This window comes from Lutra lutra, chromosome X (assembly GCF_902655055.1).
Source record: "Lutra lutra chromosome X, mLutLut1.2, whole genome shotgun sequence".
NCBI lineage: Eukaryota > Metazoa > Chordata > Mammalia > Carnivora > Mustelidae > Lutra > Lutra lutra.
In genome coordinates this window covers 41,989,453-42,016,175 of record NC_062296.1, presented here as the reverse complement: position 1 = coordinate 42,016,175, position 26,723 = coordinate 41,989,453, and the positions used below count along the sequence as shown (strand labels likewise).

At 39.1% G+C, this 26,723-nt stretch overlaps 1 protein-coding gene across 2 annotated transcripts; it reads left to right on the top strand.

Annotated features, from left to right (window-relative positions):
• Nucleotides 1-6,093: 6,093 nt before the first annotated feature.
• BEX3 (brain expressed X-linked 3) lies at nt 6,094-7,579 on the top strand. 2 transcript variants are annotated; one of them, XM_047716753.1, is made up of 3 exons: nt 6,094-6,154; nt 6,545-6,626; nt 7,015-7,579. In XM_047716753.1, exon 3 carries the CDS (start codon nt 7,027-7,029, stop codon nt 7,333-7,335), a length of 309 nt encoding a protein of 102 aa, XP_047572709.1. In that variant the 5' UTR covers nt 6,094-6,154; nt 6,545-6,626; nt 7,015-7,026; the 3' UTR covers nt 7,336-7,579. The 2 variants fall into 2 exon arrangements, with proteins under 2 accessions (XP_047572709.1, XP_047572708.1); XM_047716752.1 differs by having other exon boundaries at nt 6,098-6,154; nt 6,972-7,579.
• The last annotated feature ends 19,144 nt before the right edge of the window (nt 7,580-26,723 follow it).

Genomic DNA, 26,723 nt, shown 5'->3' with positions numbered 1-26,723 from the left:
GATGTGGGGCTTGATCCCAGGACCCTGGGATCATGACCTGAGCCGAAGGCAGACACTTAACGACTGAGCCACCCAGGCACCCCTCTTATGGAATTTTAATAGATTCTCTTAAATAGATGTTTCTCTACTTGATATATGCCCTTAAGACAATTTCCAGGGGCTTTAAATTGTTTTGTTTTGTTTTTGTAATTTTAACAGTTTCACTGGAGAGCAGGTCTATAGAACTCCTCATACTGTCACTCCAGAAATTGACCTTCTTCACATTGCTTCTTCCTGGAAGACTTCCTTGGCAAATGGATTAAGTTCTCTTAAGTACTCCAACTGCCCCTTAAATGCTTATTATACTCTTTCTCTGGTTTTCTCTCATTAAATCATGAACTCCAAAAGAATACAAAAGCTATATCTACTGTGTTCTCTTTTATATATCCAGGGCCTTGCCTGGCATGTAGTAGATGCTCAATTAATTATGGTTGAACTGAAAGTATAGTTCTTACATTTTTATTAAATGGAAAGTCTTATGTTCTTAGAATCACTCCTAAATATGGTAGTGAGACTGAGATATGAAATGGGCAGGCAGTGCTTAGCACAGAAAAGGGCTTAAACAATGGATGGATAAAAGAATGAGTGAGATATAGATTTGGGACTTATTAATAAATGAAACTTAGTAGAGGTTAAGAGCATGGACTTAGGAACCACACTATATGAATTTGAATTCCTGTTTTATCATTTCCTATCTATTGCTTACCCTTGCTGTCTTATACTCTTATTTATAAAATGAGAGGATAGTATTTTAGCACCTATCTCATAGGATTTGGGGGAGAATAAAATGCAATAATGAGTATATATAATATATATTATTATATATACATATATTATCATACATCATACATGTATATATTATACGTGTATATGTATAATACAATAATATATGTGTATATATTAATGTGTGTGTATATATGTATATACACACACACACAAAATGCCAGGCATATATCAGCGTTTATATAAGTGCTGCTTATTTTTATTTCTTTTTTTTTTAAAGATTTTATTTATTTGTCAGAGAGAGAGGGAGAGAGAGCGAGCACAGGCAGACAGAATGGCAGGCAGAGGCAGAGGGAGAAGCAGGCTCCCCACCGAGCAAGGAGCCCAATGTGGGACTCGATCCCAGGACGCTGGGATCATGACCTGAGTCGAAGGCAGCTGCTTAACCAACTGAGCCACCCAGGCGTCCCTTATTTTTATTTCTTAAAAAATATTTTATTATTTATTTGTCAGAGAGAGAGAGAGCAAGAGAACACAAACAGGGGGTGTGGCAGGCAGAGGGAGAAGCAGGCTCCTCGCTAAGCAAGGCGCCCAATGCAGGACTCGATCCCAGGACCCCAGGATCATGACCTGAGCCAAAGGCAGATGCTTAACTGACTCAGCCACCCAGGCACCTCAATGCTGTTTATTTTTTTTATTTTTATTTTTTATTAACATATAATGCATTATTTGTTTCAGGGGTACAGGTCTGTGATTCATCAGTCTTACACAATTCACAGCACTCACCATAGCACATATCCTCCCCAGTGTCCATCATCCAGCAACCCTATCCCTCCCCTCCACACCCTGCAGCAACCCTCAGTTTGTTTCCTGAGATTAAGAGTCTCTTATGTTTGTCTCCCTCTCTGGTTTCATCTTGTCTCATTTTCCCCTCCCTTCCCCTATGATCCTCTGTCTCGTTTCTCAAATTCCTCATATCGGTGAGATCATATGATAATTGTCTTTCTCTTACTGACTTATTTCACTTAGCATAATACCCTCTAGTTCCATCCACATTGTTGCAAATGGAAACATTTTGGGGTTTTTTGATGGCTGCATAATATTCATATATAGATAGATAGATAGATAGATAGATAGATAGATAGATATAGATATATCTATATATATATCACATCTTCTTTATCCAGTCATCTGTTGACTGACATCTAGGCTCTTTCCATAGTTTGGCTATTGTGGATATTGCTTCTATAAACATTATGGTTCATGTGCCCCTTTGGATTACTGCATTTGTATCTTTAGGGTAAATACCCAGTAGTGCAATTGCTAGTTCATGTTGTTTATTTTCATCACTATATATGTTTTAAAAAACTGGGCTAATTCTGTACATGCTATTTCATAACGAATTTAAAAGAAAAAATAATTATTTTTTCTTCTACTTACAAAAAGGATACATTTTCCTTGAAGATAATTTAGCTGATAGGGGTAATCAACACCTGATAACCAGCATCAGAAATGCATTTTTCATCTCAAAGATGAGGACAGCTAAATGGGAAGGGATGAGTGAGAAGCAACGGCATCAAGTCACTGGGCATAGGTTTTTAAGTATAAAATATGGTACAAGATATTGTCATGCGACTAATGCTTGAGTCTCAGACACATGATAGGAAATGTAGCCCCTGACTCAGGAGCTGGAATAAGGGTGTAAGGGGAAGAGGAAGAAGGGAGAATGGGAAGAGGTGTGCCCATGTGTATGTGACAGAGTTTACTCTTCTGTTAGAGATATATAAAAATCATCTGTACTACCAACACATAAAAATTATTGGTTTTACTAGTCTTTAAAAATAATTTCTTGCTTATTCTCAGATCTTGCTTATTCTCTTTATTTATTGTAGAATAACATTTGGAAAATGTGGATAATCATAAATTAGAAGATTTATTATTATAGCTTATCACCCATCACCACAAAAGCCAAGAACACTTATAAATAAAATATTAGTGCATTTCCTTTAGTTTTATATACAATATGCATAAACCTACAAGGTATGTGATATATATATATATATATATATATATATATATATATATACACACAGAGATATATAAACAAACAAATCAACAGTATTAGCCAAGAAAGCATAGGTGGCTCTATTTCTAGTTCTGCCACTATCTTCTTTGGTAAATTTAGGCAAGACTCTTACCTTTTCTCAGTTTCCCAATTTCTAAAATAGCCTCTTGAATGAAAATAATTCTAGGGTTTTTGTAGGTTTTTTAAAAGATTTTATTTAATTATTTTAGATAGAGAGCAGAGTGAGAGAGAGAGGATGGGGGGCAGAGGGAGAGGGAGAAGCAGACTCCCTGCTGAGCAGGGAGCCCTAATGCAGGGGCTCCATCCCAGGACCCCAGGATCATGACCTGAGCCGAAGGCAGATGCTTAACCTACTGAGCCACCCAGGTGCTCCAAGGTTATTCTAGTTTTAACAATACATGATCTGTGAAAGCTTAGGACTGCAAGTGATACTATGAATCATACTCTGTAAATCCAAAATTAGGCAAAGGCATAGAAAACATGACTATAAAATCTAATGTTCTGTAAGTTGGTTAATCCATTCTTTTGGCCTCACAGTTTATTTTGTTCTATTTCCAATCCTTTCTGATGACTTTGTACATCAATATCCAATCAGTACACAGGTGGATAATTGCAGACAAACATCCTAAACTTTTTTCTAGTAAAAATTAATTTCCTAGGGGACACCTGGGTGGCTTAGTTGCTTAAGCCACTGCCTTTGGCTCAGGTCATGATCCCAGAGTCCTGGGATCAAGTCCCACATCGGGCTCCTTGCCTGCCAGGGAGTCTGCTTCAACTCTGCTTGTGGCTCCCCCTGTTTGTGCTCTCGCTCTCTCTCTCTCTCTGACAAATAAATAAATAAATAGAATCTTTTTAAAAAATTAATTTCTTAGAAATCCTTAAGGTAGGAAAAATATGGGTGGAACAAGGCTGTGGAAATTCCATGTTAGGTCCTACTCAAAAATTATTTTGTACTTAATAACTGTAATCAAACAGGTGTCACTTAACATATTGACTGCCTTGTCTAGCCGGAGGGTAAAAAAAGGATTGTAAGAGGCACATAACAGTAAGGTGTGTGATGGTTTTAAAACATGGCTACCAGTTATTTGGCAGTCCTTTCATCAAAAGTTGGAATCTATAGTCCCTCCCCTTGAATCTTAGAAGAGGACTTATGATTATTTTGACCAGAGGAGTATCAAACTTGATCCCATGTGACTTCCAAGGTTTGGTCATAAAAGGCCATATAGCTTCCACCTCATTTACGGGAAGACTTGCTTTAAAAGCCCTGAGATGGCCATGTTGGACAGGCTATATACGGGAACTTTGGCTGATAGTCCCAAATGAACCTCTCCTTAAGCCATCTCAGTCTGAGCTGTTGTAGGATTCAGCTGTTTGAGTCACCTATAGCCTTTCAAGATATCCTCAGCCAAGCCATTGTAGCTGAGGCTGCAGATGTCCTGAAGCAGAGAAGGGTAGTCCCTGATATGTACTTTCTGAATTTCTGACTCATAGAATCTGTAAGCATAAATATCAGTTGTAGTTTATACCAGTGAATTTTGGGAAAGTTGTTACCTATCAGTAGAAACTTGGAAGAGCTACATGTTATGCTGCAGATGACAGCCACAGGCACACAATAGTCATAAAGCCAATGTGTTATCAAGTCAGCCAAATGGAACTGGGCAAGTGTGAGAAAAGGTGAGAAAACAAATAAGACTGTCCCCATATTGATAGAGCATGTGCTCTCCAGTTTAACCAGATTCCTGCTCAGCTGGCTTCACTCACATATATGTTACCTGTGACCATGTGAGCCACAATCCTTGAGCCAAAAGAGTCTACTGGGCCCTAGGACCTTGCGAGGTGCTAAAATTGTATTATCAATGGAATTTACAAGGGACTAGCAACAGTAAGGCAAGGTAAAGTCATCTCATCAACAATGATAAGTAAGTCTCCTACTATTCCTCTAAGTTCATCCCAAAGTCTAAGGGAAGGTAGGAATGGTACTAGCTAAAATCTGAAGCTAGGAGGGTCAAGGGAATGCTCTTGGCCCATATATAGTCCAGCTCAATTAATCACTTTAGGAAACTATACAGGGCAGAACTTCTTTTCCACCAGAGTCTTAAACAATAAGAGCAAATGGTCGTGGGTCTCTGGTGTCTCAAGATCTTTGTAGTCCTTGAAATAAAGAAAAGCTCTCTAATAGATAATGAGGTGCTGAATATTAGTTGCTTTCACATTCAGACATCTTAGTCTTATAGCTCTGTTACTATTTCAGACAAGTTAGAGTATGATTAATTTCCTATATTCTTAATACTTAGTTTCGATTTATCAGTAATTGCTTAAATTTAGAGAAAAAGAGAACTATAGTAAGATTGCAGCAACAAAGCCTCAAGAAGACACACAGAGAACTATTCTAGGCTGGAACAGAGATACCCACACAGAGCCTACCATCTCCCAAACCTGGAATTCATGCAGGAGGGGATAATGAGAGAAAAATAGGATAATAACTACAATACAACTGGGTGCATTTCTAGCCAAATACATGTAAGCTATATGATGGTGACATGGAAAAAGATTTTAGCAAAGAGCTTCCTCTGATGGGAATCTGACATCTCCACGGTTCGATTAAGGGATAACTAGTTAAGGCAAAATTACACAACAGGTTGCAAAATTACACAACAGGTTTTTCCCCCCAGTAGCTGTCTCAATAGTACTCTTTCTGTCAAGCTCCTCCCCCTTTTTCTACTGGGTAATGGGATTCTTTAACCACATTTCAATCCTGTTCCCCAAATTTTTAGTCACTTTTATTTATTAAAATAGGCCTGTCCGGTCTCAGTGCATGTAACTCTTTTGGTTCCTTTATCACAACAAACACCTACTAAATATTCTTTTAATAATAAATGCTGCTTTCCTAAAGACATTTGTTTTCTAACTCAAGGTCCGGGGCAGGAGCGGGAGGGGTGGAGGTTGTTGCAGACCCTCCCCGGTAACCGGAGAAGGGTAGACTCCAAGCGCGGGGAGGTGAGGCACTAGCCAGCCCTCAAATTGGAGACGACCAAGCTGAGTGACGGGGCAGGGCGGTGCAGCTGAGCAGAAACAGGCGGAGAGTTGCCTGTGCGTGTGCGCGAGGCTAGGGGTGGGGGCGGGTATTCCCGCTGCACAAGCCGCTGGAGTTGGCGGGGCGAGCGCGTTGGTGACGCGGGGCGCTCACGTGACCTGGAGCTGCAGAGCGACGCAGCCTTCGGTGCAGTCGTCACTCGCGTCTGGGTGCCGGTTCCCCGCTGTCCTGCGCCTGGCGGGCTGGCATTGGGCCCAAGGAAAGCGGAGCAGGTAAGTGCTCTGGAGCCCGCGCGCCGAGGCCAGGGCGGCTGTGGTCGGCCTACCCCGGAGACCAGCGCAGGGGATCGGCGCAGCGGGTCCCTACCAGCTTTCTCCACACCCGGCATTCTGGGGAACATCAGTAGTGGCCCCCTGGGGTGGGGGTGCTGGGGCGGCCGGGAGGGCAGCAGAGCAACTAAAAGCGATTGGAAATCACCCCCGAGTTCTTACAGTAAAATGGTGAACCTCCGGGGCGGGGTGGGGGGGGGAAGGTTAGGGGTGAGGGCGGGAGACGCACATAGGGGTGGCAGGGGGACCCGGGACCCGGAAGGGACCAGGTGGTGGCGGGTCGGCGCCAAGCGCTTGGCCAGTCTCCGCTCTCTCCACGTCGGCCCTCTGCAGGTCTGCTGGTGTAAGTGTCAAGTGTCGCGGCGGCGCCCTCACGGCGAGAATCGGGAGAAGGAGACAGCAAGGATAGGCCCAGGTCGGTGCTGGGGACAGTGTGGGGGGCAGGTGCAGAGCCCAGTTTGAGACACCCCTCCCATTTACCTCATCTCCTCCCCGCCACCCCGTCCTCCATTTTGGTGCCTGCGGAGCTCGGGTAAAGAATCTTGGGAAAGGAAAAATGGTGGGCTTTGGGGGAGGGGGAAAAGGAGAGAGCTGGAGGGAGGGGCTCGATTCGGAGGCCTCCTAGAGGACGCCTGAAGCTCCTAAGGGGGGAAAAAAATAAAAATTTACAAAACTTTAGATATCAGAGTTCTGAATTCTGTTGGTCAGTGCACCAAGCATTCAGTCTCTCTCCTTGCCTTTGTCTTACTTGTGTTCAAAGAAAAACAACCAGGAAAAAAAATCTCATGGCAAATATCCACCAGGAAAACGAAGAAATGGAGCAGCCCATGCAGAATGGAGAGGAAGACCGCCCTTTGGGAGGGGGAGAAGGACACCAACCTGCGGGAAATAATAGACGGGGACAGGCTCGCCGACTTGCTCCTAATTTCCGATGGGCCATACCCAATAGGCAGGTCAATGATGGGATGGGTGGAGATGGAGATGATATGGAAATGTTCATGGAGGAGATGAGAGAAATCAGGAGAAAACTTAGGGAGCTGCAGTTGAGGAATTGTCTGCGTATCCTGATGGGGGAGCTCTCTAATCACCATGACCATCATGATGAATTTTGCCTTATGCCTTGATTCCTGCCATTTTCCATGAGATTAATACTGTGATTCAACACTGTTTTCTTTTTCCTTGCATTTTCCTGATCCCTTTACTGATCCGTTTGCTGTGAACCTTATGTAATTTCCGTGTGTCAGGTGGATTCTGTGTTACCAGATTCCAGTTGAAGATTGCCTTGGCACCCAGTCGAAGTTTCTGTCAACAGTAGAGTTACCCAATTGCATGAAAAAGTGTCAAGTTAATAAAGCAATTAAAAAGCAATCTATACATTTATTATTGTTTCATTTAGAAGCATATGTATACTGTGACCCCCCCCAATCAGAAATAAGATGTCTCAGATGTTAATTAGGTCCCATTTCTCTATAGTTGGATAATATGTGACTTTTTCCTTTTATTATCTGGAGTTTTAGAAGCAAAAACATTTTCAGGGAGTCCAAATATAGTACAGGTATATAATACTGGTTCAAAAAACTTTAAGAGTGAACTTCAAGAATTTTCCAGTTTTAATTGAAAGAATAAACCCTCCCTTTATTACAGATATATTCCTTTTATTTTTTTATTATTTTTTAAAAGATTTTATATGTTTTTGCAGAGAGAGAAAAGTAGGGGGAACAGCAGAGGGAGAGAGGGAAGAAGGCTCCCCACTGAGCAGGAAGTCTGATGCCGGGCTCCATCCCAGGATCCTGAGATCATGACCTGAGCCAAAGGCAGATGCTTAACTGACGGAGCCACCCAGGTGCCCCGAGATACATTCCTTTTAAAAATCGATCTTCTTGGGGCGCCTGGGTGGCTCAGTGGGTTAAGCCGCTGCCTTCGGCTCAGGTCATGATCTCAGGGTCCTGGGATCGAGTCCCGCATCGGGCGTTCTGCTCAGCAGGGAGCCTGCTTCCCTCTCTCTCTCTCTCTGCCTGCCTCTCTGCCTACTTGTGATCTGTCCCCGTCAAATAAATAAATAAAATCTTAAAAAAAATCGATCTTCTTTTTTGTGAAATGGGGAATAATGTTTGCCTTACAGGGCAGCTGAGTGGAATAAATGAGGTGTGGAACTCTGTTGGGCTGCCTGCTATGTAACTCTATCAGGTACTTGGGAAGGACTAAAGGGAGTTTTCACCTATGCTCTGAAGTCCAAAGGGCAAAAATAGATGGCTTCCACCTTGTCATTTCTCTGATATTTGCTATACTTCTCCCCTAATTAGTACCATGTCGGTGAAGCATACTTAACCTTCTTGGTTCTGATTCTGTTTCCATTGCTGATATGAGTCCTCAAGGTAATAAAAACCCATTGATTTCTCTTGAGTCCCTGGTGAGCTAAACCTTGCCCCTTTGACTCCTATAGAAGTTTGGAGAATGTCTTTCTCCCCCACCTTTAAAGTTATATTCAAGTGAGTACCATTCCTATGGTTCTTGGTCTTTTGTTGGTTCTTAATAAAATAGACCTTTTTGGTATTATTTTTGTGCTCTTCCTCTTCAGAGAACTCAGACATGAATGTGTTGGGCCCTAGCTCAGGAGATATATCTAGATGTTCCACCATCGTGTGTCTGGAATTAACATTACTTCAAACCTCCCAAACACAAACAGGCTGAAAGCTTTGTTTTGCCTGTGTTTTTACCCTTTGGGGAGATTTTCTCAAAAGAGAATCTGGGCAGACCTACCCAACCAGTTTAACAGACTTACCCAGAAGATACCCAAATTACATTAGGAGGACACATTTTTTTTTAAGCTGAAACACTCCTGTTTTACCCCTTCCACACCTGAAACATGAAATTGCTTTGTAAGTTCTTAAAAACTATTAGATATTTGGCATTATATTAAATATTTTATTTGGCATTATAATTTTTAAGTGAGTGCATGCCCTACTTAAGACAATAATATGTCTTAAACATCCTGGAGCTCAGTTTCTAGTGTAGTGCCTGATATAACATACACTTAATTATTCATTTTGACTGGTTAACTATAGTGGAGTTAGGAACCCAGCTTAATATTTTTCCTAACGGACTATCCTTAATTAAGTGTACTAAGGCAAGTAGTTACTTGGAAATTATTACTTTTAATTTCCAGAGGAACATGGCAAGAAAAGTCTCTAAACCAAAATCTATAATTTCTGGGACATCTCACTGGCACAGTCGGTTAATTGTCCTGACTCTTGGTTTCAACTCAGGGCATGATCTCATGGTCTCAGGATGGAGCTCTGCATCGGGCTCTGACCTCAGCGTGGAGTCTGCTTGGATTCTCTTTCTCCCTCTCCACTCTTCCCCCTGCTCACTCTCACATGCTCTCTCTCTCTCTTTTATAAAATAAAATAAGAGATCCACCAAAATATGTAATTTCTTCTTTAAAAAAAAAGATTTTACTTATTTTAGAAAGCAAGAGCAAGCCAGGAGGAGAGGCAGAGCGGGAGGGAGAGACCCAGAGCAGGGTTTGATCTCACACCACGAGATCATTACCTGAGCTAAAACCAAGACTTGGTCATTTAACTGATTGGGCCACCCAGGCACCCCCAAGATTTATAATTTATTTTTAAAAATCTTTTATATACCCGTATTTATGTAAAGTCATTTAAGTGATTGGGCCACCCAGGCATCCCCAAGATTTGTAATTTATTATAAAAAATCTTTTATATACCCGTATTTATGTAAACACAAACCCCTTACTTGCATCATAATTACCTAGGGAAAATGTTAAAAATGCTGACACTTGGGTGCCCTTCCCACTTTCAACCCCCATTATCACCTCTTGAATCACCTGATCAGGAACTACTGTTTTTGACAGTTCCTCAGGTGATTCTGATGCATCAGAGTTATGACAACATAGGATAGGAAAATACTAACAGTGATTACGGCATTTTACAAACTGTGATCTAAATTACCTTGCTTATTTGATAATACAATGAATATACCTTTCTAAAATATAATTCCAAAGATTGCATTAAAAAATCAATATGTATCTATAAACTAGTACTGCTTTCTTAAAAAAGATTTTATTTATTTATTTGTCAGAGAGAAAGAGTGAGTGAGTACAAACAGGGAGAGCAGCAGGCGGAGGGAGAAGCAGGCTCCCCACAAGCTGGGAGCCCAATATGAGACTCGATCCCAGGACCCAGGGATCATGACCTGAGCTGAAATAGCTGCCTAACTGACTGAGCCACCCAGGTGTCCCTCTAGTACTGCTTTTTATCTTTCCAAATATCCTATTAAATTAATACATTATCATGAATCTATTATTAACAAGAAATAAATTATTAAATAAGCTAGGCATTATCATTTCTGTGCAAGCCTGTGCCCTTTTACACCAGTGATTTTATCTTAATCACCCTGGAGCTCAGTTTCTAGTATGGTCCCGGATACAGTAAATATTTTATTTTATTTATTATTTTTAAAAAGATTTTATTTATTTGAGAATGAGAGATTGTGCAAGCACAAGCGGGGGTGGGGAGGAGGGACAGGGAAGAGGGAGAAGCAGATTCCCTCTGATCAGGGAGCCCCATGCAGGGCTCCATCCCAGGAGTCCGGGATCTTGATCCGAGCTAAAGGCAGATGCTTAACTGACTGAGCCACCCAGGTTCCCCTATAGTAAATATTTAATAACAATCATTTAATTATTCTTTTATTAATTTGATTATTAATATTAAATTTCTTAATTGTGATTTATCTAAAATAATGTACAATTATTTGATCTATATGGGTGATTTATTTCTTTGCACCCTCATGTTTTAAAAGTTTCTGTGAGGAATATTTAAAAAAATGTACTACTTCTAGGGACGCCTGGGTGGCTCAGTGGGTTAAGCCTCTGCCTTCAGCTCAGGTCATGATCTCAGGGTCCTGGGATGGAGCCCCACATCCGGCTCTCTGCTCAGCAGGGAGCCTGCTTCCCCCTCTCTCTCTGCCTGCCTCTCTGCCTACTTGTGATCTCTCTCTGTCAAATAAATAAATAAAAACTTTAAAAAAATGTACTACTTCTCTAATTTATGTAATACAAGGTCATTATACATATTTGGATTATGCAGAAAATACAAGGAAGAATATAAACAAAACCATAAGTCAGTTATCCAAAGAAAATACTTGTAAATTTTTTTACTATTATATTTACTTCTGATAAAGCCAGGCTCACAGCCTCTTAAGAGGAATACTTCCTCTTTCAAAGCCCTCCAATGAGACAGTTGGCTTTTTATGTTTATTTTTTCATCTTTCTTCTCCGCTCATCAAAACTAATTGGATCACATTTGACCAACTTTCAATTAGCTTCTGTTCTTCAAAACTGTGAAAATAAGTCATCACATTTTAGCAGGTCCACTCTCAGTTGGCAAATTTAGGACCATTGAGTGAATATATTTAATAAAACAGGAGAGAACTATTTATCTATGAAACTTAAAAGTCCCATGAGTGGAAAAAGGACTAGCATACATGAATGAAATGGACAAAATCCCATGTCTAATCTCTGTCTCCTTTCCTGACATCCCATATATCATGTAATAAACATGCTGATTTTGATTAGAAGGGCTCCATTTTAAAATTTTCAAGCAGATTGCATGTAATGGAGTTACTATATCATGTATAACCAGTTGTAATGCTTTCTAAGTGATATAAATATACATAACCAAATAAATATGACATCCTTATCAATTCAAAAATCTTAATATTTATTTGTATTTTAAATTTTCTCCCAAATGTTGTTTGAAAACTTACAATTTGTGTGTTTAGAGAATTACTCTTCCTTGCACAAGCTGACAAAAAATAGTTTCTGTTTAGTGAATTTTGTATGAAGAGAGAAATTCTCAGATGTATGCCAATAATCATTTTCCCACAAATGAAAAGAGCTTTATTGTGTTTCGGATTGTAAAATATGCATTCTATTTGACACTCAGAGATGACAAGTAGGCAGAGAAGCAGGCAGAGAGAGAGGGGGAAGCAGGCTCCCCGCTGAGCAGAGAGCCCAATGCGGGGCTCGATCCCAGGACCCTGGGATCATGACCTGAGCCGAAGGCAGAGGCTTTAACCCACTGAGCCACTCAGGTGCCCCTGTAAAATATGCATTCTAAAGTGGCTTTTGTTGTTGTTGCTTTGGAACAGAAGAGAAAATGTATTAAGAAAAAGTTTAAATCTTACTTTCAACATCCTGTTTACTGAGATTACATCAGAATAAATCAATTTTAGGTTTTCATTATTTCCTCTAATAAATACTCCTTATTTTCTAATTATATTAAGCTTTGATTTTTAAAAGGGGAAGCAAACTAAATGTATAAATCAAAGATAGTGAAGGACTTTATGAAAACTGTTGAAAAAGCAACAATAATAATAAATATCAAATTACTTCTGGATTATTTAGCTAGTAATATAAACCTAGTAGTTAGTACCATGACAATCCCTCATTTCACTTTACTCTGTTCGTTGGTAAAATGGAGATGATAATTTCCAGGGCTGCTGTGAGAACCAAAAGAGGTAAAGAGCATGTGAGTGAGCTATGTTTAACTGCTTCTTATGTTCATCAGCCCATGTGGGATACAAGTCCTTCAGATTCCCATTGGTTGTTGGAAGTAGCATCCAAAGTACGTGCCAGAAGCCAACACTGTTCCTCTGCTGGGGTGAGCCACATACCACCCCCCCACCTTACCCTACCACATCACTATAGATTTCTCTGGATGGCTTAATGTGGCAATATCCCAGTTTGTCTCCTACTGATGTGTACACGAAGACTACTTGATTTAGAGGACTAGTTTATGTGGGCACTATCTTAGTGATGTTTGGACCATGGTATATGTATATTTTTAACAAAAAGGCCTTTTTTATTCCAATATGTGTTTGTGGTTGTGTGTGTGTGCAACCAGCCCTCTCTTCTCTTCAGATATTCAGATATTAGAGGCTGAGTTTTGTTTTTCATCCATTGTGATGATCTCTGTCATGTGATTAGAGGGCTTAGACCATATCCATTTAGAGTATTAATCATTAATATTGTTGTCCAACCTGGTAATGCTCTGTTCATTTTTTTCAGTCTTTTTCCCTCTATACTTCATTTTGAATTATTTCTATTGCTATGTGTTCATCTTCACTTATCTTTTCTTCTGCAATGTCTAATATGCCTTTAACAAGGTCTAACATGTTTTCCATTTCAGACATTGTAGTTTTTAATCTCTAGATGTTCAGTTTGGGTCTCTCATATATTTTTACATTCCATGTCTCTACTAAACATATTAAGACTTTCCTCTAGCTTTTTTAAAAAAAGACTTTATTTATTTGTTTATTTGAGGGAGAGAGCATGAATGGAGTGGGGGAGGGGGAGAGGGAGAGGGAAAAGCAGATTCCCCGCTGAGCAGGAAACCCCCATGGCACTCAATCCCAGGACCCTGAGGTCATGACCTGAGCCAAAGGCAGAAGTTTAACAAGCTGAGCCTCCTGGGTGCCCCACAGCTTTTTGAACATATGCAATTCAGTTATAATATCACTTTTAATGCCCTTGTCTAATTTTGCCATCTTTTTCATATCTTAGTCAGTTTTTATTGATTTTTCTCCTCATGGTGGGTTAGATTTTCCTGCTTCTTTTCAGGCCTGGGTATTGTATGGATGCCAGAGATTGTTAATTTTAACTTTTGAGTGTGAGATATTTTTGGATCCCTGTAAATATATTGGTTTTTATTCTGGGTGACAGTTAAATTACATGTAAACAGTTTGATATTTTAGGTTCTTGATTTTAATCTTTGTAAGGCTGCACCAGAGTAGTGTTTAGGGTTAATTGTACTCCACTAATGAGGAAAATCCTTCTGAGTACTCTATCTGATGTCCCATGAATTATGAGGTCTTCAAGTCTGGCTATTAGGAATGTAACACTATTCCTAAACATGTGTGAACTTAAATTGTTCCCTTTAGTCATTTTGGGGTGGTTCTTTTCTTGGTGTGGGGTAGTTTTCTCACAGGCATTTAATGATCAATACTCAGACAATTATTCGGACAAGATTGAGTGGTTCAAGTTGTATGGCCATAGACTACTCAGATGATTATTCAAATAGGACATTGAGAAGATCATCGAAATTCTTTCTCTGTGAGCTCTTTTCTTTTTGATACTCTGCCCTTCAAACTCTAGCACCTTGGCCTCCCTAGTTCCTAACTTCTTACGTTGATCTCTGGTATACCACTGGTCTCTCCCTGGATTTCCATTCCTTGCCCTGCAGCCTGAAAACTTTCTCTAGGAAGTAGGCTGGGGTAATCATAAGAATAACCTCATTTGTTCCCAGTCTCTCAGGGATCACAGATCTCATTGCCCAGTGTCCACTTGGAGGTGAAGCAGATTACCTGAGATTGTAAAGCTAGTAAGTTGCAAAACCTAGTAGGTTGCAAAACCTAGAGCTGGCCAAAACTGTTGGGCACCAGAATCAGTGCTCTCATGCTCTTAATGCTCTCATGTTCTTAATAAAATAAGTAATAAATCCATCAAAATGACGATTGGAACAGCTGGATGCTGTTAGCTATTTTCTGAAATATAATTTATTTTTTTTTGTTTTCTAGATATATTAGTGGCAAATCCTAATCCCATTGTTTCTTCTAAAAGGAATCATACATTCTCTCATATTGAATAAAACTGAGCATAATGGTGATATCAGGCAATCGATGTTGGAAACCAACAAGGAAAGAAGCAAAGGAAAAAAATGTAGTCTCTGGTATTAAGGACTAGAGAGGTCATCATTGTAAGTCAATCTTTTATAAGAAAGATGAAATTAGGGGGGAACAAAAACTATGAAGAAATAAAAACACAGAAAAAAGCTATCCAGGGAAAATTAACACCCTCCTCAGCTATGGGGAGAAGATAGATATTTGTTGTATGGATGAATATTTTATGGGAGAGATAAAAGGTAAGTGGATCCCTTAAATGTTTTTGAACATGGAGACTGAGAAGAGAGGATTTGCAAAATTAGGGAAGCAATATAGCTCAAGTTCCAAGAGTCCAGATGTTGGAACTTGTTAGTACTAGTACTTAAATCTCTGCTCTGTGCCTCACTATTCTAAATAAAAGCAAACCTATAAGATGGTTATGTAAGAGTCACATTGAATATAAGAAGAGAAAGGGTGAACCTAAGAGAATATTGAAAGTATATTATACAAATTATATCAACTTTAATAATAGTATAATAGATTGAAACCTGCTGTTAAGGTGTCTGCCTGCCAGAATGAAATCTAGCACCCTTTAAATGAACAAAACATAATTCAGTTATTCAACCACATAAAATTTACAATAGCCAGTATCTAATAAAAAATTATTAGCAATACACAAACGGTAGGAAAATATGACCAATAATCAAGAGAAAAAGTAATCAATAGAAACAGCTACTATAAATATGCCCAAGGATGTGAAGGAAATATTAATATAATGAAGAGTGAAATGGCAGATATAAAAGATAACAAATGAAGCTTTTAGAGACTAAAAAATACAGTTTCTAAAGGTGGAATCAGGAGGGAGACAAACCATAAGAGACTCTTAATCTCACAAAACAAACTGAAGGCTCTTGGGGGGAGAAGAATTAGGGAGAGGGTGGTTGGGTTATGGACATTGGGGAGGTTATGTGATATGGTGAGAGCTGTGAAATGTGTAAGCCTGATGATTTGCAGACCTGTACCCCTGGGGCAAATAATACATTATATGTCAATACAAATAATATAAATAAATAAATAAATATATATATATATAGTTTCTGAATAAAATTTTTATTTGTTTAGATTAACAGCATATTAGACACTGCAGAAAAAAGATCATTGTGTCAGCAGCATAGAAATAGAAAAAATCAAGAACTTCTTCAGTGGGATAATATCAAGATGTCTAATGTATCTATAATTAGGGAGCAGAAAATATATTTGAAAAAAGTAATGACAGAACTATTCCCAAGTTCAAGGAAAATGAAAAACCCAAAGATCTAAGAAAACCTCTGAAAATATGTAGGAAAACACAAATAAAAATAAGACCACACCAAAGCATATAATGATGAAATATCTGAAAACTAGTAATAAAGAGAAAATCTTAAAAGAAGCTGGATAAATATGACACAAAATGTGAAGGAAGACAAAGAAAAAAATCACCATGTGTGGATTAGTTATCAGAAACAGTGCCGGTGGGGTGCCTGGGTGGCTCAGCCGGCTAAGCATCTGCCTTCCGCTCATGTCATGATCTCAGGGTCCTGCAGTTGAGTCCTGCATAGTGCTCCTTGCTCAGCAGGAAATCTGCTTCTCCTTCTGCCTGCTGCTCCTCCTGCTTGTGCTCTCTCTGTCTCTCTCTGACAAATAAATAAGATATTTTTTAAAAAGTACAATAGAAAGCCAGAGTACATTGGAAAGGTATTTGAAGTGCTAAAAATACTGTCAAACTAAAATTAGATATTCTGTGTAAATATCACAAATATTTATGAACAAAATAATGAACAAATGCTTTAGTATTCAACAAAGCCTTAAAACAGTTTGTTGCCTGTAGACCAGCAATACAAGAAATATTTTTTAAAATGTACTTAAGACTGAAGGAAAATAATGCCAGAACCTTGAATATGTGCAAAGGACTAAAAAGCACCAAATATATGTGTAAATATATTTTTTCTCTATTTTCAGTATTTGAATTTTATTTTTTTAAGATTTTATTTATTTATTTATTTGTCAGAGATAGAACACAAGCAAGGGGAACGGCCGGCAGAGGGAGAAGCAGGCTCCCTGTTGAGCAAGGAGCGTGACACGGGACTCGATCCCAGAAGCCTGGGATCATGACCCGAGCTGAAGGCAGATGTTTAACTGACTGTGACACCCAGGTGTCCCTCTATATTCAATATTTGAAAGATTATTTTAAAAACTGAAATAGTATAAATACGGTGTAGAATTTATATATATATCAAAAATATATGACAAAAATAATAAAATAAAATACAAGAAAACAGAATATGATTATTATAAGATTCTTAACATTTATAAATGAAGTGCAAAATTATTATTTGGAAGTAGATAGTAATATGTTAGAAATACAGCACGTAAACACCAGGGAAACTAGTAAAAATAAAACAGCATAATAACAAGTCAATAGAGGAGATAACATACTAAAAATGTTTAAGTAATTCAGACAAAGTCAGGAAAAGAGGGAAAATGTGAAAAAAGAGACACAATCAAATAGAAAAAAAGAACAAAATGGTAAAATTGAACCAAATTCTGTTGAAAATTACATTAAACATAAAGTGTCATGAATACACCAATTAAAAAGCTAATTTGTCTGACCAGATAAAAAGCAAGACCCAAACATATGCGCTCTACAAGAAATGGACTTTAAATATAAAGCCACATACAGGCTAAACTCAAAGGATAGAAAAGTATATTCCAAGGAAAACATTAATCATAAGAAAGGCAGAGTGGTTATATTCATATTAGACAAAGTATACTTCAGAACAAGCCATATTACTACAGAAAAACAAAGACATTTTTATGACAGAAAAATTAATTCATCAAAAGTTCATAGATATCCTAAATATGTTGCACCCAATAAATAGATTCAAATGCTCAAAGTAAATCCTGATAATACTGAAAAGAAAAATAGACAAATCTGCAATTATTGTTGTAGATTTCAATGCTTCTCTCTCAATAATTGTTAGAACAAGTAGATCAAAAAAAGATAAGGATATAAAAATCTGAACATCAGCACACAAAAATTTGCACACAGATGTTTATACTAGTTTATAATTGCCAAAACATGAAAGCCACCAAGATGTCTTTCAATAGGTGAATGAATAAACAAAATGTGCTTTCTCCATAAATAGAATATTATTCAGCAATAGAAATACATGAGCTATCAAGCCACCAAAAGACATGGAGGATACTTTAATGCATATTGTTAAGTGATAGAAACCAATTTGGAAAAGGTCTGCAGTATATGATTCCAACTGTTTGACATTCTAGAAAAGGCTAAATTATGGAGACAGTAAAGAGATCAGTGGTTGCCAAGGATTCAGGGGAGAGAAAGCAAAGTTGAAAAGATGGAGCACAGGCGATTTTTAGGACAGTGAAACTATTCTGTATCCATAATGGTGGATTATACATTTGTTAAAATGAATAATATGTATAATGCTAAAGAGTGAACCTTAATATAAACTCTGGATTTTAGTTAATAATAATGTATTAGTATTGGTTCATCAATTTTAACAAATGTACCATGCTAATGCAACATGTTAATAATAGGGGAATCTTGGGAGTGGGTAGGATGTATAAGAGTACTCTATACTTTCAATTTACTATTTCTATAAATCTAAAACTGCTCTAAATCCATTAAGTAATAAAAAAAGTTGAACAACACTATCAACTTGACTTAATTGAAATTTGTAGAACTATCCACCCAACAACAGCAGAAAAAATATTACTTACAATTGAACATGGAACATTAAATAACATTCAAACGTATTTTTTAAATAAATAAGTTTCAAAAACATAAGAGGATTAAAATCTTAGAGTGTGGTCACTGTAGGCAACTGAATTAATTTAATAATAAATAACAAAAAATATCAGAAAAATCCTCTTATATTTGAAATTTAAACATGATTATAAATAATCCATGGATCAGTGAAGACCTCACAAAAGGAATTATAAAATATTTTGAACAGAGTAATAAACTGAGAACACAATACATAAAAATATGTGGGGTCTAGATGTGTATTCACTAGGACCAAATGGGGTTTATTCCTGAGATACAAGGCTGATTCAACATTCAAAAAGCAATTAGTGTAATCCACAAAGTAAAAAAATATTATTGTTTCAATTGACACAGAAAAGCATTTGACAAAATTCAAACCATTTAATGATAAAAATTCTGTTAGTTAGGAATAGAGAAAACTTCCTCCACTTTATACAGAATATTGACAAATTGTACAGATAAGACTGAACTTAAGGTAAAAGACCTAATGTTGTCTTCCTAAAATAGGCAGCAAGACAAGAATGTTGCTCTCTTCATATTATTCAACCTAGTGCTGGAAGTTCTAGCCATTGCAGGAAGGCAAGAAAATGAAATGAAAGGCATTCAAATTGGTAAAGAAGAAATGGAGGAAGAAAGAAAACTGTCCCAGGGCACCTGCGTGGCTCAGTAGGTTGGGTGTCCGGTTTCGACTCAGGTCATGATCTCGGGGTTGTGGGATTGAGCCCCACGTTGGCTGTGTGCTCGGTGTGGAGGCTGCTTAAGATTCTTTCTCTCCTCTGCCCTCTGTTCCTCCTTCCCCCCCACCTCTACTTCTCTTAAAACATGTATATATAGATATAGATATAGATATAGATATTTATACATGTATAAATATCTACATGTATATATACATGTATACATGTATAAATATACATGTATAAATATCTATATCTATATCTATATATACATAAAAACTGTCTCTATTTTCAGGTGATATGATTGCCTATGCAGTAAAGCTGAAAGAACTTACATTTTGTTATCTTTTTTGTTGTTGCTGCTATCCATTTATCATTTTATTTTTATTTTATTTTCTTATTGACATATAATATACTATTGGTTTCAGGGGTACAGGTCTGTGATTCTTCAGTCTTTTTTTTTTTTAAGATTTTATTTATTTGACAGAGAGAGAGAGATCATAAGTAGACAGAGAGGCAGGCAGAGACAGAGGGAGAAGCAGGCTTCCCGCTGAGCAGAGAGCCCGATGTGGGGCTTGATCCCAGGACCCTGAGATCATGACCTGAGAGGAAGGCAGAGGCTTAACCCACTGAGCCACCGCGGCACCCCTGTGATTCTTCAGTCTTACACAACACACAGCAGTCACAACACATATCCTCTCCAATGTCCATCACCCAGCCATCCCATCCCCCACCCCGCTCCCCTCCAGAAACCCTCAGTTTGTTTCCTGAGATTAAGAGTCTCTTACGGTTTGTCTACCTATCTGGTTTCATCTTGTTTCATTTTTTTTCCCTGTCTTCCCCTATGATCCTCTGCTGTGTTTCTTAAATTCCGCATATCAGTGAGATCATATGATAATTGTCTTTCTCTAATTGACTTATTTCACTTAGCATAATACCCTCTAGTTCCATCCATATAATTGCAAAAACTTCCACAAGAATTTGCAAAGGAACATGTTCCAAATAACATCTTAAAAATAAAATAAAACATTATTTGCTGATGTGTAAAGGATTCCTCTGCTCTATACAAGTGTCATGAGGCTACTTATGAAATGCTTAGAGGCTTGGTTGTGTTGAGTCTGCACCAGGCTACAGGCCCAAAGGAGTTCATGTTAAGCTAAGGGAAAGCTGAGGGAGCCAGAGAAATCATCCCATGTCCCCAGTTTGTACACCCAAGGGTTACAGAAGACTGTCACACACTCTGCCCACCAGGGAATATCCCAAGGATTGGGAGTGTGTGTCTGGGGTCCTATGGTCTGGGTATGAGTCCCATCCTTGCCACTTAAAATTAGCTGTGCTGTGGACAAACCCTCCAGCCTCCATTTCCTCTTGGGTAAAGCAGGCATAAAAATGGTACCTACCTCATAGGCTTGTGGTGAAGATTAGATGATAGAAGAAGAGCACTTAACACAATCCCTGTCACACAGTAAGGAGTATTTACAGTAAAAGTTACTTACAACACCTGTACAAAATGAGAAACTTTAAAGTAGATAATGACAAAAATACGCAGAGGCAGAGACAAATAAATCTGCTGTTTCTTTATGTTTTCTGCTCTTATGTCAGATGGCGAGGAGATCCATGGTTTTGTGAGCAAAACCAGAGCCAGCTATTCAGTACCAAAAGGTGATGCTAAGGAACTACATAATCTTCTCCCTTTCAGCGTGTTCTTTGTTCTTCTGAGAGTGGCAGATGACAACTGAGTTTGAGAATCTGTCATCTTAAAGAAGCTGCCTCTCCTGGAGTTAAGTTGTCCAAAGTTGTTTCCAAACATGAAAGGCCATGCGTGACGCTAAGGTGATGAGGAGCAGAAGAGAAAGAATCAGCTGCAACAAGAAACAGTGATAGGGAATCATATCTGACCAACCACCCATTGTGATGGATGGGTAGTTCGCTCAAAGAAGGCGCTCTCTTTACTTCGCCAGCATCAGGGAGTTCATCATTTTGTGCTAGAAGAGGAGTCTTCTCACAGCCACAAACCCTTCAGGTTGTTGTCCCCTCTTCACTCAGTCTAAATTCACAGTGATGGGTGATTTGGGCCAGAGGTTTAAAGGGCGTGTGACCAGAGGAGTTCAATGTCTGTTGGCCTGGCAACGGGGTGGCTTCATTATTACCTACCTGTTGTGTTCACCCTGAAACCTCCCTTATTACCCTACACTCAGACCTGCTCCTCAGACTCAGAGCTTTCAGTTCAGCCTTGGGTGGAGGAGCTACTGCTAATTTGACAACGGCCTTGTTCACTGGCTGACTTATTTAGTGTTCCTCATTGTGCACTGAAGAGTGAGTTGTGATTCTTTTCTGCCAGCACATCAGGAGTGCTGCAGCTTTCATTGGAAGTGTCCAACCACTGCCTTACCACATGTGGTTATATCCTTCTGGGCTTTACCACAGAGCCTTACTTTTGCTTTGGGTAGATTATGCTGAACATAGGTTCCCCTTGCCTCAGGACCCTTGAGGAGAGACTTCATCCAAGGGCCCTCTTTCCAATCTGCTTCCACAACTGCTCACAGGGAGCAGGGGTAATTTCTCAGGAGCCCTTTGTGCAGCCCTCAATAAAGATAACTCCCCTCACTTTGCTAGGAGGCCTTAAATTAATTCTTTTAGGATCTTAAAGCCCTTAAATTAATTATTTTAGAAAAACAATCTACCCGCACGAACCAACTTACTCTCTGACTAACCCTTTCCATGTCTAAAACTGCTGGACTGAACAAATTTTGTGATTTCATGTTCTTGCCCAGAAACAGCTTTCTCCCACAGGTGGATTTTGCCACCTCCCTGCTCTTCTGGATTTTATCCACTGGGCTCAGAAAAATGCTCACCAGGAAGCATCTAGTGGCATCCTATGGTCCAGTGGGGACAGTGCAGTCACTTCCTGACATGGGGCTTTGGCCTCTTTTCCTTCCATCCTCAGTGGGCCTGGGAAGACAGAAAATGAGTGGTACACTGGAAAGGAAAAGGAAGGGGGACTCATAATTTCTGAGGGTGGATCTGCGGAGAGTTAGGAGTCTGGCAGAGCTTTACCTTACTAGCAGTGGAGGAGGCAGGAGACTGTGACCTACAGGTGTGAATATACTTAAAGAGCAGCATGATCTGGAGAATGTGGAGAAAATAAGAAAAATACATACATGTTTCTATTTTTGTTAACTGTGAGTCTGTGTCATTGCTATGTGGTGGAATGAGTGCTCTGATAAGTTGGAGGAAGGGAATAAGACAATTACATTTTCATTCAATTGAGTCCTGTAACCTCGCACATGGAATTTAGGGTCAGGGACTGAAGTCACTACCCACCCCATTCCTGTGTTTTCTTAGTCCCTCATCTTACCCACTTGTTGTATAAGAGTGTTTCTTTGAGCTCCTGATGGGCAAAATCAAAACCTAATACTGTGTCTGCTAGATAGCACACCAGAGCAAGAGAAACAGGAGATCTCCTTATGTCCCAATGCCAGACCCAAAATAATAACTCTGTGATGTTCATGTCTCATGGGTCAGTCACTTCACCCTCTTTGCCTTCCTTGGAAATAGGTATTTTTGTCATGTGTGCGCTTCATTGCTAAGTGGTAGAGTGATGGCATTGCAAACAGAAACAGATGGAGAGACTGAGAGCTTCGTGAATAAACCAACATCTAGAACATGGGATCCAGTGCTTTTGTTTCCTGATTTGCCATTCTGGTTGTCAGGCATCTACCAATTTTTTGTTCCCCTCTCAGGGCACCCCACATTCCTGACTTCTGTCTACATCCCTCTACTCTCACAGAGCATGGGGGCAAAAGGTAGGAAAGGGAGCAAAGAGAGAAAACTCTGGAAAACATACAATTTCTACTCTCTTCCCCTGGAGGAATTGGGGAAAAGAAAGAAAATCATCACCTGATTTCTCTTGTTCCGTGTGCTGTCATGTTCCCTTACTTCTCCCTGTAAATAACATCAGAGGAGCTCTTATCCACTGAACCCTTGAAAGATGAGGAATTGTATAGGATCAAAAGCTATTTCTGTGTATTTTGGGCAGGACCCTGAACTACAGCCAGATCTTCTTGGGTCCTGGTGGCAGACTACAGTTCATTATTCTGGGATGACCTTGCATTAGTGACCTCACTCTATGCGGCCTTACCTATCAAAGAGGATAAGTCTTTTCTCTCAGCCAGCTAGGTTGGGGCCATAGACTAAAGCCACCCCTGTCCAGAAAATCACTTTGAGTTTATAGAAGGGAACTACTTTTCCATGTAAGTCCAATGAATTATTTTAAGAGTAATACTATAGGTTCACTGGAATTCTTCATTCATTTGCCATATTAAGTTCAGTTCAGTTAAACAAAAATTCATGATTTCCAGGTCCTGGGTGGGCTCTAGAGATGTTTGTTGTTACACAGTAGGATACGTTTGTGATTAGTATCAGTGGGCTTTGATACCACACAGTCCCAGCTAAGGTCCTGCCTCTGTTACCCACTAGTCTTGTAACATTTGACAAGTTTCTTAACCTCTCTGTACCTTGATCCATAATGATGAAGATCCAAAAATGATGATAAGAACCTTAAAGGGCTGTTGTGTAGACCAAATATGTCAATATTATTGAAGTATTTAGCAAGGTATCTGGCATAGAAATGTAGACTATTATGGATCTTCACTCTTTATTTAGCCATCTTGATGTTGAAACTACTTTTGGGTCTGGCTATACCTGGTGGTAGTGTAACCAGTGTCTACATGTTCTACCACTTCAAATGTATTCCTTTTATAAAGGAAGCAAAACCTAAGCAATAAAAGTTGGGTTGAAAATGCAGATTTTGATGAAGTTTATAAGAATGATCCTACTTCAGGTTGTTGAACTGATATGCAGATGGAAAAAGACTTGATGACTTTAAATTCTTTAAGCCATTTGCATTTATTTAACAAATATTCAAGGTGGAACTGAACTTTGGAGACCAACAACCCTGGATTAGAATAATCATGCTGCCTCTTACCAGGCATGTGACCTTGAAAAATGTATTTAACCTCTATGACCATTAGTAGAGCATGTCTTGGGGGAGGAATGAGCTCTAACAGGGAATACTGACACCTAACTTAAAGAATTGTAATAGTTGTAAGTAGTTAGAGATAGTATGCAAAGTTCCTAATATGATGTCTGACCAGTAATAGGCCCTTGAAGTGTTAGTTTTCTTTGCACCCCACTTCCTAGCGTTTACTTCTGAGATGACTTTAACCTAAACTACATCGTCCTAACCAGCATAAATGTGTCTGTCCTAAATGGCTTCTGAAAATGTGATGACATGAAGGAAAATAAACTCATAGAGACCCACAATATGTGTAAGAGTCAATGCCATTTCTGTGTTGTAGAGTTGTTTTATGGAGGTGAGATAGGGAAAAACTTGTTTTCTCATTTTCTTTTTTTTGAAGGTTTTATTTATTTATTTTAGAGAGAGAGTGAGGGAGATAGAGAGCACAGACAGGGGGAGGTGCAAAGGGAGAGGGAGAAGCAGACTACCTGCTGAGCAGGGACTCCTACACGGGGCTCCATCCCAGGACCCCGGGATCGTGACCTGAGCCAAAGCAGAAACTTAACTGACTGAGCCACCCAGGTACCCCAACTTTTCTTATTTTCGTAAAATCAATATACCTTTACTAACCTCTTTTGGCCTCTTGGAGAGTTAACATCAGGGGTGCACACAAACTGGGTATCTGGGTTCATCTTGTCACTCAGTAAAGACAAATTCCCAGAAAAGCACAAAGAATGATGATGGATCTTCTGAAGAACACTATGGAGCAAAAAGAAGGAACTGTTGACTATTTTCTGCATGATGTTAGGTAAGTTTGCCCCTTCTCCTGGGTACTGATTCAGTTTTAGAGCATGGGATTTGAATTGGTCTTCCAGAAAGTCAAATTTAGGTATAAACTATATAACTTCCTCTTCCTAAGCGTTCATATTATCACTTGAGTCTCACATTCTAGCATTACTGGAAAATTGGGTGAATTAAATTGCCTTATAAAAAAATCTGCGATATTTCTGAGGCAGAGGGAAAAAAGTAATGACAATGATTATTTTTTTAATTCTTTATTTAAATTCAATTTAGTTAACATATATTGTATTATTTGCTTCAGAGTAGAATTTAATTATTCATCAGCAGCATATAATACCCGGTGCTCATTACATCAAGTGCTTTCTTTAATGCCCATCACACAATTATCCCTTTCCCCTACCCACCTCCACCAACACTCCATTTCCTAGAGTTCAGCGTCTCTTATTGTTTGCCTCCATTTTCATCTTACTTTATTTTTCTTTCCCTTCCCCTACGTTTATCTGTTTTGTTTCTTAAATTCCACATATAAAGAAGATTCAGTATATATATATATATACACACACACAATGGAATATCACTCAGCCATCAAAATGAATAAAATCTTGTCATTTACAATGACATGGATGGAACTAGAGGGTATTATGCTAAGTGAAATAAATTGGTAAGAGAAAGACAAATACCCCTCAGCGGTTCTTAACACTTCTGCCTGGAAGGGAAATATTCAATTTCCTCTTATATTTCAGTGGTCACATCCAGTCACATGGCCAAGCCTGATGTCAATGGAATGGGATCATTGGGCCTGGGAGGGACATCAGGGACCAGCCAATCCATGTGACACTGTAGACAGACTTCTTAGCCCAAGGGCAGAGTTTAATCACCATCATCTTACTCAACAAGAGGGGGTTGTTGAGTACATACTCATGAGGACAGAATACTGGGGAAGTATTAATCTATTATCTTCTAAATGGGACAGTGCTTGTTATATTGTGGGGAAGGCAAGAGATAGAACCTCACCCATTCCTTTCATTTATCTGAAGAGGTGACTTAGATTCTATGCACCTGAACTTGGTTATCTGTATTATAGAAGCTATGATATCTTTCTCACAACCCTGTCCTGGGGGGCAAATGAGAAAACATGTGAAATACATATGGGCTGTAGTAGGACTTGAGCATATATCAGTCCTGGCCCACCTGCCTCCTCCCTCCTAGAGAGGAGATGACACTGACCTAATCAAAGATCATTACTGACATAGAGGGCATCTGGAAAGGTAGTAGCAAGAACCGAAATATATCCAAATATAATATATTTGCTTTGGTGCTGGTTCTGAATTACAGAATGAGTTACCTGTGGAAGTTGGAGAAAGAGGAGAAAAGGTCACTACACCATTTCCTGTTAAAGCACATGCTTTCCTGTACCTTTAGCTTATCATCTACTTTGACACTGAAGGAATAGTTTCCCATTGATTCTCAGGCAGAAGAGACAGTACAGAGCAAAATAAC

What these genes read in the sequence shown, in the direction of transcription:
- BEX3 (XM_047716752.1), top strand. Translation starts at nt 6,997, where the DNA reads ATGGCAAATATCCACCAGGAAAACGAAGAAATGGAGCAGCCCATGCAG.